A 13,909-nucleotide genomic window follows, 5' to 3' on the forward strand; every position below is an offset into this window, starting at 1 on the left:
AAACATATAGATAACAAGCTGGAGTGGATTGGTCTCGCCCCTACGGGGCTTAATAATTTAAATTATCAAGAAGCGCTAAATTTGATGAGATTGAGGGTGACAAACATTGACCGACTCAGCACTTCAATTCGTGCTAGGCGAGTATGCTCCAACTCTGCCTTAGGGATTGTTCCACCTAAGAAAACTCCCTCATATATGAGCTTCCTTACATCCCCCAGATCTAGATATGTCTTCACGCTTGCAAGGTTGAATGTTTTTCCAACTGTAGAGCTAAGTGGCCGTTTTGCTAAAATACAGTACTCAAATAGATTGTGTAATTGTGGATCAGGTGCAATAGAGACCTTAGATCATCTTATGTTATTTTGCCACCAATGGATTGACCCCAGATCCTGCTGGATTACTCCTATTTTACAAAGATATCACCTCCCTATGGAACCCTGGGTGATAACCATACTATTAGCTGATGAGGACCCTGAAACGACTCGCTTGGTGGCAAAATATCTTTCGACAGTGCTATTTTTAAAGCGGCTTTGAAATGTTATAAGTACCTTTTGTATACAATTTTAAAATTTTAAAACTAATTTCCATAATATCATGGGATTTTATAGAATTCATTGAAGTTTATAAAATGTGGTCTGATATTACTGATCGAGAGCATGTTTATTAGCTTTTATTGTAAAGACGTTCTGCCTAAATTTCTTGTAATTTTATGTAATGCGTTTTATAGTTGTTGTTTGCATGTTTGGCTTAAGACCTTGGGTCAATGAAGCTAATAAATGAAATGGAAAATGGAGAAATCCAACATCGTGATGAATAAAGTTGCACTGTTCTGAAGTATCTTTACAGATAGGATTATGTGTAGTAAAGATCAGTTTAGAGTTGGTATTTGATGTTCGGGATGTACATTTTTATGTCAAAAAAGCAGTCATTTGAACTATTTTGTTGTTTAAAGCCTCAGATACTGGGAGAGGGTTAGCCACTGCAGAACTTTTAGTTTCTCTTGGTTCTTAGAATCCTAGAGTTGGGGTCATCTAGTCAACCCCCTGCACAGTGCAGGAAGTTCACAAATATTCCCCCACACATGTACCCAGTGGCCCCTGCTCCATGCCCAGAAGATGGCAAAAAAACCCCTCCAGGATCACTGGCCAAACTGGCCTGGAGAAAAATTGCTTCCTGACCCCAAAGTGGTGGTCAGCATTTCCCTGGGTGTGTAAGAAAGGGCCACAAGAACTAAGCACTGATACAACCCTTCCCGCCCTCCTTGATAATAGAGTATTCATTGGCCTTATTATTTAAATATTTACACAGATATATAAATAGTAAACAGATCTTTATTCTTTAATTGTTTAAGTGCTTAATTTACATTTGTATTTGACATTTAGTTGTATTTTTTGTATTTATGTTCACAAATGGGCATATCGTTTTTGTTAATCTGGTTTTTCATGAACTGTCACACTGTCTATGGAAGCATATGAAGAGCAAAATTGATGAACAGTATGAATGCTGCAGTATTTTGGGCTTCTTGCTGAGAATATTTGGGCAGAAGGATGCTGTTGCAGTCATCTTCCTCATGCTTCCTAGAGGCCACTATGTGAACAGAATTCTGGACTCTATAGGCCTTTGGCCTGATCCATCATGCCTTATGCTCTGATTCAAGAATATAAGAAGAGCCCTGCTGGATCAGAGATCTGTCATGTACCCCCTTAGTGATTTAAAAAACAACAACATCTAAAAAGTGTCAGACTATTGTCCTCATAAGGAAAGTGCTGCAACCCTTTCATAATCTTGGTTGCCGTCTTCACTTTTTTCAGCTCTGCACTGTCCTTTTTGAGGTGCAGTGACCAGTACTATACACATTTCAGAGGAAGCTGCTTCAGACATTTGTACAGTGACATTACAATACTAGGTATTTTACTTTCAGTCCCTTTCCCAAGAATACTTAGCATGGAATTTACTTTTTTGCTGCTGCCGCACAGAATAAACATCATTATCAAGCTATCCGTTACAACCTCAAGATCTCTTTCCCTCTCAGTCTCGGCCAGTTCAGATCCACACACTTGAAGTTAGTGTGTATCGTTTTGTACTTATACAGGTGCTCTGTGATGTAGTGCCATGTTATAAATAAATAGTTTATGCTTGTGGAGGGCCTTGGTTTTATTTAAAGGAGTCTGGTATCTGAGGTCAGACTTGTGCATTATTACTATATATCTGAATGTGACATTCAAAAGTATTTGGGAACAGAGGAGGAATTTTAACAGTATTTTTTTGGACTTCACAGGATGAAGAAATGTAAATTCCTCTTCAGTATCTCATGAAGAATTAACAGTGGACTGTGGAGATTGCCAGTTCTGGTGAATACCACCATGTACAGACCAGGGGAAAAAGTGAAGCGTTGGATGAATATTCATGGTTCTAGTACAAGATCTGTTGAAGTTGCTAGAGGAAGAGCAGGATATGGATTTACCCTTTCTGGACAAGCTCCCTGTATTCTTAGCTGTGTTTTGAAAGGAAGCCCTGCTGATTATGTGGGACTTAAAGCTGGAGATAAAATATTTGCAATAAATGACATCAATGTGAAAAAGGCATCCCATGAAGATGTGGTGAAGCTAATAGGCAAATGCTCTGGGGTTTTGCATATGGTCATTGCTGAAGGGGTTGGCCACAATGACTCATGTTCAAGTGATGAAGAAGTTGGGTTTTATGATGGGAAAGGGTGGCTAAAACCCAAACCTGACTCCAAAGTGTTGGGTATAAACAGAGCAGAGAAGGTTGTGGAAGAAATGCAGTCTGGTGGAATTCTCAACATGATCTTTGAAAATCCTAATGTTCCTTCTGGTAACATGAAGAGCTCATCAAGAAAGCAAATGCCAGCACATGAATCTGCTGCTGTTAGGTTAGAAGTGAGATCTGAAAATGTAAACAACCCAAATATGCTGTATAATGAGGAGCTCTCCAGAGTCATGAATGATGATTCAGTATTTAGAGTTGGAATGGAAAACGAGGAATGTTTTGGCTTAGATGCAAGTATTTTAAATGTGGCTATGGTTGTGGGCTACCTAGGATCAATTGAACTTCCCTCTTCAGATTCAAATCTGGAATATGATAGTTTGCAGGCTATTCGTGGGTGCATGAGACGTCTTCGGGCAGAACAAAAAATCCATTCATTGGTAATGATGAAGATTATGCATGACTGTATTCAACTCTGCAGTGATAAATCCAGGGTGATTGCAGAGTATCCTGCAGAGAAGCTAGCATTTAGTGCCATATGCCCTGATGACAGAAGATTTTTTGGGCTAGTTACAATGCAGACCATTGATGATACAAGTTTGGCTCAGGAGGATGAAGCGGTTTTGAGGACATCATGTCACGTATTTATGGTGGATCCAGAACTATTTCACCATAAAATTCACCAAGGCATTGCACATCGTTTTGGTTTGGAATGTACAGCAGATCCAGATACGAATGGCTGTCTAGAATTTCCAGTTTCATCTCTGCCAGTTCTTCAGTTTGTCTCTGTTTTGTACAGAGATATGGGAGAATTGATTGAGGGAGTGCGGGCAAGGGCCTTCCTTGAAGGAGATGATGTTCATCAGAACAACAGCATGAGCAGTAATAGTGATAGTGGCATTGGGAATTTTAACCAAGAAGAGAAAGGGAATAGAGTTTTGGTAGTTGACCTAGGAGGCAACTCAGCTAAACATGCTCCTAGTAGTATGCGGGATAATGTAGTAGGTAGAAGTCAAGCTATTTCCCACTGGAGTACTTTTGGTCACGAACAAGAAGAAAACTCCTCTTTAGAGGTCATATTGCAGAATGATAAATCTCAAAATCAAAATAAGTTTCTAGGTCCTTCAGCACGTATTGAAGTTCCTGTAGTCTCTTCCCAAATTTCAGTTCCATCATGCAAGAAAAATTCTGTGGGCACTTCCAATCAGAGATGGCTGCCGGTTCATGTGTTAAAAGATTGGCAACATGCATGCATAAGTGACCAAGAGTCATACACGGATTCTACAGATGGCTGGTCAAGCATTAACTGTGGTACTCTTCCCCCTCCAATGATGAAGATTCCTATCCTGCTGACAGATACAGAGTTAATGGCACCTTTGGTCAGCCTCATCTAATGTCTCAAAGGAATGAATGGTCTAAGAAGGGTTTTCGTACACCAAACACATTTGACTCTCAACACAGTGTCAGAAAGACCAAGGAAGATAAAAAGGTAAGAATGTTCATATGATACAAGTGTTAGAAGAAAATACTTTGAGTTTATAATGCTGATTATACTCAAGTAATAAGGATGCTGCGGTGTATGTAATTGTCATGACCCCCAGGGGGTCGCCACCTCCAGCTGCCACCACTCGACTTCGGGTCCCTTGAGAAGGCCCAGAGTACCCTCCCAAGCCCATCCAAAATTGCCCCTTTTTAAGCCGAGAACATAGGCGTGATGACCAGGCAGAGAACAATTAAACAAAATGGCTTATTAGCACAGTGCTGGGGCAAGGAAAATAAGACAAGGTGCTTTAAAATATATAACAATGTTTAAAGGCAAAATAAATGAAGCGACTACCTAGTTCACTTAACTGGTTACTACTTCAAGGCCCACAGGCCTCTTATACCAGGCCTCCTGCCGGGATCTTTCTCCTCAGACCAGAGCAGTCCCCTCTGTGAGACAAGACTGCAGAAGAGCAAAAGAACACAGTCCCCTTCAGTTTAGCTCTGTGAGAGGAAAGGACACCGTTTTTCCACAGCCCACAAAATATGTAACAATCACCTGACACAATCGCTGAACACTGATTGGCTACAACTGTCGCTAAGCATTATGGGGATTGTAGGCTATGTTTCCTTTCCACTGCCATGCAGGTCTCTCCTAGGCCTTGCTCCCAGTCCTGCACAGATCTTGACAGTAATAAATGAGATACTTTCTTCTGTCTTTGTCCATAGTTATTGTTAAGGTATAAAGGTAAAGGTAAAGGTTCCCTTGCTCGAAAGCCAGTCGAATCCGACTCTAGGGTTGCGGTGCTCATCTCCGTTTCAAAGCCGAAGAGCCAGTGCTGTCCGAAGACGTTTCCGTGGTCATGTGGCCGGCATGACTAAACACCAAGGCGCACGGAACGCTGTTACCTTCCCACCAAAGTGGTCCCTATTTATCTACTTGCAATTTCTTGCTTTCGAACTGCTAGGTTGGCAGGAGCTGGAACTGGAGACAGGAGCTCACCCTGTCTTGCGGCACCGGGGTCCTGAACCGCTGAACTACTGACCTTCCACAGCCTGCAGTTCAGCGTCTTAACCACTTGAGCCACCGCAGCTCCTTGTTAAGGTATACTCCTCAGCTATTTGTAAATAAAGGAAAAGCAAAACAAAAAAAGTGGACATGAAGAATTGTTTAGAGCGCTTTAATTTAATGGAGAAGTATTGGGGGTGGGGACTGTCCTGCTTTGACAGCAGCTGCCATCACAGCACAAAGATCTGCACTGTGTTTCTGAAGTTAAGCTGTGGCAATCATTTCGTGGCACCTCCTGCAGCAGTCGTTTTGTGGCAGCCGTGCCATGTCAGAATTTCAAATGTGTCCACAGGCTCAAATATATTGGGGACCCCTGATTTAGACAGTGGTTCCCAAAGTAGGCGGTACCATCCCCTGTAGTAGGATTACTTAGAGGGGCACTAAGAGGCAAGGAGGCAGTGGGGGCACTGATCATTTATTTATTTAGGCAGGCAAGGTGGGATATAAATCGAAACAAACAATTGAGGCTAGAGACTAGATGCCAGCAAATGGCTCTCCAGGTGTCTGCTTTTGGGTAGTGCTGAAATCTGGTGGAAACTCTTGGAATTTTTAATAAATATGACACCAGAGGTCTTCTCAGACCAGTATACCGTGTTTTGAGAAGCTGTCATCACCATGTATGTTTTTGTTTCTTTGTCATTTTCCAAGTTTTTGCTGTTAACTCCTTTAACATAATAATATTGGGTGTGTTATTTATTTTCTTGTGTTCTTGGTTGCTGAAACTGTTGATTATGAAATGTGCTTTTTGGCAAAAAATAAAACTGTTTAGAAAAACTTTATAAAGAAAATACAACACATTATCTTTATGCAAAATTGCAGTAACAAAATGAAACAAAAAGTTTAAATTAAAGTTTAAAAAGTTTAAGAAATCATACCAAGGGTTTTGGTTACAGAAGGAAATTTCTGATCACTGTCCTGCACTATGGACAGTGGTTGAGAAGCTCCTTGTTGCATTTCCAACATATTTTGTGGAACGTGGTTTCAGTGTGGTCATCCAACTTCTCTCCAAGCAAAGAAATGGAAACCAGATTACTAAACGTGGCAATTTAGACTCCTGCTAAGTGACTTTAAACCAGACTTTGGGAAATGGGTACCTCTTAATCCAGCCCCATCCATCGCATTACTAAGCAGTAAAGTAGTTAATGTGGTATCTAAGATTCTTGGTAAACGACAATCAGACTTTGAAAAGCTGATGTCACTGGATCAAATTTTGTTGAATAAATTAATCTAAAAAGTTTTAATTGGATTTTGAATAAATGTGCAATTAATTGTTACTGTTTTGAATTTTATTGTCACTTTCCTTGGGTCATGCAAACCACTATTTAAATAATGCTTTTATTTAAAAGGGGTATACTAGGGTGCACTAGGGGTGAGCTTATGGAACAGGCTGGTGGTGGCCCGCAAAAGTTTGGGAATCAAATCAGTTCACATTGTTCCTTTCTCCTCTATTTTATTCTATTTGAAGTATAATAAAGGGAAGTAGAAGGAAGCGTTGTAAGAATATGCCATTAAAAAGAGATGGGAAAAATCTTTGAAGTATAAGCAGTGTTTTCATAGAGTCAAGGGCAGTTTTGAGTGTGGTGGAAAACGTCAAGTTTATGTCATGTTAACACACAAAACAGTAGTAACAGGTGAATACAGAGGGACATAGAATTGTGTGGAAAAATACTGTTGACAAGAGGGGGGATGACTGTGTTTGAGACAGATGGAGAGGGAAAATTAAACTGTTATCCTTTGGACAGTAATCTACTGTACCGAGGCAGTGTACAGCAGAAAAGGCATTATGAAATCAAATTTAGTAGAGTCAAGGGGGAAAAATAAGGACCCCCCATATGATACAGAAATGTAAGATACAGCAGTGTGATTATTTAATAAACGTGTTGCTGGAGTACACAATGTGCCTTAATGTGTTGAAGAACTTGGTGCCCTTCAGAGTGCCAAACACATTTTAGGCAATTTGAGAACAAAAGGGAAAAAAGAGGGGGACTTCTGGAGGCAGGGAAATCCCATTCCCACTGTCTTCTGCTTCCAGTTCCCTACACTCCCTGCAGTCTTCTCTCCCTCTGCCTACTCGCCCAGATCCCTAGAGGAAGGAATATCCCATCCTGCCCCCCCCCCCGCTGCCAGACCTGTTCCTAGTTCTTGGTCTGTCTCTCCTCCCTCACCCTGCCTGTGCCTAGCTGCCAAGCAATACCTTGTCCTCTGACTCACATAAAGTGTTGCAGAGAATCTCCAGAACTGTTTACTGCCATCTCCCAACCATCAGGTGCTCAGTTAGTTGATGTATGGCCTGGGAGAGGGCACTAAACCTTTTTGCAGATTCTCTGACACGATGCTTGGCCATGGCTTGTTGTCAGGGGTTGCTTTGGCAAACCAAAATGATATCTGAAATTGATTGGTTATCATGTATAGTGTATTTTTTATTCCTGTTTTCCTTCCCAATGGGGATCCAAGGTGGTCTACAAAACATAACAGTACAATATAAATACAGTGTAAAGAAAGAAGCAAAAAGGTACATAAAACATAGGCTAGGTTGATGTCAGCTGGGTTGGTTTATCAAGGATGCAGGTAGAATCATAGAATCACAGAGTTGGAAGGGGCCATACAGACCATCTAATCCAACCCCCTGCCCAATGCAGGTCCAGCCTAAAGCATCTCTGACAAATATTCGTCCAGCCTCTTCTTGAAAGCTGCCAGTGAAGGGGAGCTCACCACCTCCCTAGGCAGCTGATTCCACCTTTCAACCACTCTGACTGAAAAAGCTTTCCCTAATATCCAGCCGATACCTTTCTGTGTGTAATTTAAAGCCGTTGCTTCAGGTCCTGTCCTCTGCTGCCAACTGGAACAGCTCCTTGCCCTCCTCCAAATGACAGCCTTTCAAATATTTAAAGAGAGCAATCATGTCCCCCCCCCCAATCTCCTCTTCTCCAAACTAAACATCCCCAAGGCCCTTAGCCTTTCCTCGTAGGGCTCAGTCTCCAGACCCATGATCATCATCGTTGCTCTCTTCTGCACCCTCTCGATTTTGTCTACATCCTTTTTGACATGAGGCCTCCAGAACTGCACACAGTACTCCAGGTAATGTTTGTGAACAGCCCCTACCTTTCCTAAGGCAATGTGTGACCAGGCAGACGCTTATGTAAATTGTGGATGTAAGCTTGATAGTCTTTCAGCTAAAAATGTTAAATGTAATAGAGAAGTAAAAAAATGTAGCATGAGAAATAGAAAAACACAAAATTACTTAGGCTGGTGGGTTTCTTCTCTTTTCATAGAATCATAGAATTATAAAGTTGGAAGGACAGCACCCCTCCACCCAGGGAGGCAAGGTGGTCAGTCAGGACCAGATGGTCAATTGTATAGAAGGCCACAGCATCAGCATGCCTTTATCCAGAGGTAAACGGACATCAACCAAAGCAACCAGTGCTGTCTCGGTCCCAAAGCCAGGCCTGGAGCCTGATTGAAATGGGTCCAGGACAGATGTCTCATCCAGGAAAACCTGGAGCTGCTTGGCCATTGCGCACTCAATTACATTCCCTGGAAAAGGTAGATCAGACACGGGGCGGTAACTGACCAGCTCCTTTTTATGTAAGGAGATTTTCTTTAGCAAAGGTCCAAATTCCCTCCTCAAGGGAGCTGCGGAAACAGCCCTGTCAGACAAATTATTAATCTGTCTCAAAGGGCTGCGTGGCATGATTTTCCAGCCACAAGGGACAAGGACCCAAGGAGCAGGTAGTTGGCTTCAGAGATATCAGGTTTCTGTCAACATCCACAAGGGTGAGCAGGCCAAAAAAGGGAATTCACCTGGGGGAGGGGGAGAGAATGTAAACGGTCATCTATTTTTGCAGGAACTATAGAGGTGGATGCAAAGAAAGGGAGATTCACCATCTAATATACAAGACGCAATGCCACTGAGATTCTAGGGAATAGTTCCAATACTAGCTCCACTTCTCTACCAACTATGTTTGGTGGTAGTGCCAAGGTAAAAAGATGGCATCGTTGCTGTGCTGGCCAGTGCAGTATGGACAGTTCCAGAAACTCCAGAGATGCTTTTTTTTGTCCTCTTCCCCCCCCCTTACTCCCCCCCCCCCATTGTGCTTTACTTTGCAGCATTTGACTTGCTTCTGGCAGGATTTTGAGCCCATTAAGGATGGGGGTGGCTAATCAGGCAATGCCACTCAGTTCTAAGAGGTATTATCTAAACTGGAGCTGCAGAAGCTTTTATCAGTCTCCAACCCTAACAGCAGAGGGTGGTGAATCGGAAAGCTTGGTCAATGAGGTCAACTGAGAAATCTTTATAGACAAAAGTTATTCTCAAAACTGAGCCCTAATTTTGGAAATGCTGTTTCTCCAAGCTTATTTCATGAACTTATAGGAACAAGGATAAGACTCAACATTTTGACTTTCCCCCTAAATATGAGGAAAAGGTTGTGGACATTGAAGACTGGCAGTTTTGCTTTGCAGCTCCAGCACTTTTTAAAATCAGGCTTCTTTTCCATAAACCTAACAAGGGTGGGAAAAGGAACTGTGTGTTGACATATGGGGTGGGGAAGGAAGAGGACAGACGAAGACAAAAGGAAAGGGACAAAAGCTGAGGTAAAGTGATGAAGAAACAGGAATTCCAATGGCTAAAGGTGCAGAACAAAACCATACAAGGAGTACTCTGGAGAAATGTCAGAGCTATTTACTGTGCAGCAATCAGAAGAAAACTGAGAACTTGAGGCATGTGTAGAGAGAGTTATCCTCTCTCTGGAAGGGAGATACTGAAAACCAGTTCTTTAGGTAGAATTCTAAAACTTTTCAAAATTGCCTCTGAGTAGAGATGTGAAGGCCTGGAAAGAAACCAGAAAAATTCGGAAAAAACACGTTCCCCCCCAAAAAAAAAATTGGAAAAATTGAAAAAAGAAAAGAAAAAAATTGATTATGGAACGTTTTATTTTAACATGATGAATAAAATATTTTAGGACAAGGTGTTGAAATATTTTCCAAATCATTTCTAAAAAATATGTATGGTATCAGATTGATCTAATTTCTGTGCACTGAGGACAAGCAAGTCCTAGGTTACAAACTGAACTCTCTAATGCAAAAACAAAATGCATTTCTTCCTTTAGGAGGTGCTATTGTCACAAGAAAAGAAAAAGGTTTCAGTTTTGTTTTTGCATATGGGTGGGTATTCTGTTTGTAATAATTGTTTGAATACACTATGTTTTTAATATGCTAGTTGTGATAATTTCATGCCAAGTAAAAATGTCCATAGTCATATTTTATGTTCCTAAAGTAACAGAATGACTTTCAATCTGGAAAAGAAAAAAAAAGTGCTAATGTAGCATTTTTTTCAATTTTTCCGAAAATTTTCGTTTCCCCCCGAAAAAACCCCGTTTTTTCCCCAAGCTTCAAAATTTCCGGAAACTTTACATCTCTACTTCTGAGTCAGTGCAAATCCTTATGTGGGCCTGCTCAAAGACCACAAAAAGAAATGCAACATTCTTCCCGTAACCCTTAATTTGGATTAGCATGGCAGATGGACACCTTCATCTTTGAATGGAGCTCCTGCACTGCCTTTTCACAAGCTGTTCCTTTCTTCACAGTCCCTGTTCCTTGTGAAATGTCACATCACAAGGTGAGGAAGGTCATTCTGAACCCAATCTTGTATTAAATTTCTGCCTAATGAATGCAGAGGAAACAGATCGGACAATTGGGGGACCCGCAAAAATTTGCAGGGGGGCATCTCATTTTCCCCATCCCTGTTGTTTCATCTTTTCCTTCCCTAGCAGCCCCCATTGCCTCTCCCCTTTCCGTTTCCTTTCTCCCTCTCATCCACCAACCAACCTTTTATCTGCCCCCCTTAGCTATATTTAGTATTTATATACTTCAATTATACCCTGCATTTCTCCACGATAGGGAACCAAAGCATCGAGCATCATTTTTTCCCCTCACAACAACCCTGTGAGGTAGGTTAGGCCCAAGGTCACCCAGTCAGCCCTATGGAAGAGTAGGGATTCAGACCCTGGTTTGAAACTGTAACAAATACACTACACTAGCTATTGTGGGGTGGGTGCTGGGTGAGTCACGCAAGTCAGGCAGTAGTAAGTTGTCTGGTGGTTGCTGCCAGGCTTGGCTCTAATGAGTCCTCCCGCAAAGCCCAAAACAGTCGTGAAATGGGCCCTGTTCCCTGACAGAAACCAAGGCAGCAACAGCTGAGCCTGCCTGAAAAACAGCCACTGAGGGCATTTGTTTCTTAAAGTTACAGGTGCAGCTGCTTCTATTATGGGGTGATTGGGTGTGTGTTTAAAACCCTCAAGGCATTTTTTAATTTCAGGTTTTCCTGCAAACCTGTGGCTTTTCTCAAGTCTTTAGAAAAATCTGTCTTCATGACTCCCAGTCTCTGGCTTTAAATTTCCACAGATTTAGCCATGCTGAGAATTAGCTATATTGATGTTCCAGTACATGTATTCAGAGAGTCAGTGTCCGACTAGGACCTGGGAGACTAGGGTTCAAAGTCCCACAATACCACGGCAAGCGTCTTGTGTCACCTTGGGCCACTCACACTGCCTCAGCCTCTTCTACCACACAGATGTCAAGCTTGGGCCTCGCTTGTCATAGAATGTTGTCTAGCCAAACTCATGCTCTGTTGCATTAGGGGTTAACTACTTTCTCAGTCATGCTTATTTCACTCTTTTTGTCTACAGGTATTCCAGGCTTCACTGCTGTTTATTGTCTCTGCTGGGGTGGGGGGGAGCGGATGTGTGTGTGAATGTATGCTTAAGCTTGAATAGCGCCAGCTTGTAGCAGTCTGTGAGACCCTGGGAAGTATACCTCAGTGTCCAACATGACTTTATAATGCGGGGAGCTTCTAGATAATGTAACCGTTAGTTTGCAGGTGCTGGGGGTGGCCATAAAGGCAGGGTTGGATCTTTGGCGGGCTGAGTGAAAAATGATTTGGTGGGTAAGCATAGGGGAGATGTCCTGCTTGCAGTATAGTGTCAGAACTGGCATTCAGAGGCCTGTTCCGACACAGCATCTGTTTATGCTTGGAATCTCTCTACCTCTTAATAAACATACCTTGCTGCTACAAGAGTGTTGTGGGAGTGATTGCATCCAGGACCTGACAACAGGGTTGTTAGGATATAACATGAAAGGGGAGCCATGCACACCACCAGAAGGAAAAGTGGGATAAAAACAGAGATAGCCAGTTGCCATTTTGGATGTCTGAAATGCTTTCAACAAAAAAATTCCAATGAAAAATTCAGTTTTTAAAACCTTTTGGTTGCCACAAATAAACTTGAAGTACTTGAAGGGCTGTCATATAGAGGATGGTGCAAAGTTTTGTGTTCTGTTGCCCCAGAATGTCGGATCAGAACCAAAAGGTTGAAATTAAATCAGAAGAGTTATTGGCTAAACATTAGGAAAAACTTCCTAACAGAGTGGTTCCTCAGTGGAACAGGCTTCCTCACAAGGTGGTAGGCTCTCCTTTGGAGGCTAGATGTCCATCTGACAGCAATGCGGATTCTGTGAACTTAGATCATGAGAGGGAAGGCAGGAAGGGTTGCATTAGTGCTGAGTTCTTGTGGTTCTTACACACCCAGGGAAATGCTGATTGCCACTTCGGGATCAGCAAGCAATTTTTCTCCTGGTCAGTTTGGCTGGAGATCCTGGAGGTTTTTTTGTCATCTAGGCATGGAACAGTGGTCAGTGTGGTTGTGGAGGGGGAGATAGTTGTGAATTTTTTGCCTTGTGCAGAGGTTGGACTAGATGACCCTGGAGGTCCCTGCGAACCCTGTGATTCTATGATCTGCCTCCCTGTTAGCAGACCCTTCTATGCAATTTTCATTGGAGATTTTGCATTTATGGTTCATGCTTTTACTGATAAGATGTGTGGAAAAGCAGATAAGAACAAAGCCAGAAATCGCAGTGTCACCCAGTTCTTCTGTCTTTGAGTCACTTTGAGGGGATTTTTAATTGCATTTTTAATTAAACTACAGGGAAAGGGGACTACATTTAAGGAGAAAGAAAAGAATAACCACTACTAACTAAAAACCCAAGAGAGGAGATCATTACAACTGCTTTAGTAAAAGGTTTTTCTTAAAACGCTAGTATCTTTTGAACTTAGTCAGACATGCTAAAATATCTTTTAAGTCTTAAATGTAACTATTAGAGAAAAACCCCAGGGCATCTCATTATTAAAAACTATACTTTCAAAGCCACAAATCAAAGTCCTTCAGTCTTCCTTTTATCTTATCTTGTCTTTTCCTCAGTTTATATGGACTTTTAGGGGCAGCCGCCCCTTTTTCAGAAAGAGAGTCCTCTCCAGAAGACCCCAAGTCCAACTCGCCACTGGACTTGCTGTCCTTCTCCTCTTTATCCATGTCCTTCTCTTTATCCGCCTCCTCTGGCTCACCCGTCTGGATTCTCAAAAACTGCCATGCTTTGGAAACAGAGTCAATCTTTTCTTTTTTGTCCTGAAGTTTGAAGGTTACGCCCTCCGGAGTTAACCACCTGTACACGATTGCATTTGTTTGAAGAAAAAGAATTAACTCTTTATATTTCTTTCTCCATTGTCTTATTTCAAATGGGATGTCTTTCAAAATTCTAATAGTATTGTCCCCAATTTTTAAAGGTGACCCTGCAGTCGCT

General features: G+C 41.9%; 1 protein-coding gene across 1 annotated transcript in view; it reads left to right on the forward strand.

Annotated features, from left to right (window-relative positions):
* The first annotated feature begins 2,347 nt into the window (after nucleotides 1-2,347).
* Nucleotides 2,348-13,909, forward strand: part of RGS12 (regulator of G-protein signaling 12) — a 132,081-nt gene continuing 120,519 nt past the window's right edge. Inside the window, 2 exon segments of the mRNA XM_015407088.1 lie at nucleotides 2,348-4,067; nucleotides 4,070-4,216. Of these exon segments, the coding sequence (XP_015262574.1) occupies nucleotides 2,364-4,067; nucleotides 4,070-4,216 (1,851 nt within the window). The 5' untranslated portion in view covers nucleotides 2,348-2,363.

The sequence above is a fragment of the Gekko japonicus genome, unplaced genomic scaffold (genome assembly GCF_001447785.1).
Source record: "Gekko japonicus isolate JY-2015 unplaced genomic scaffold, Gekko_japonicus_V1.1 scaffold2545, whole genome shotgun sequence".
NCBI classification, from domain to species: Eukaryota; Metazoa; Chordata; class Lepidosauria; order Squamata; family Gekkonidae; genus Gekko; species Gekko japonicus.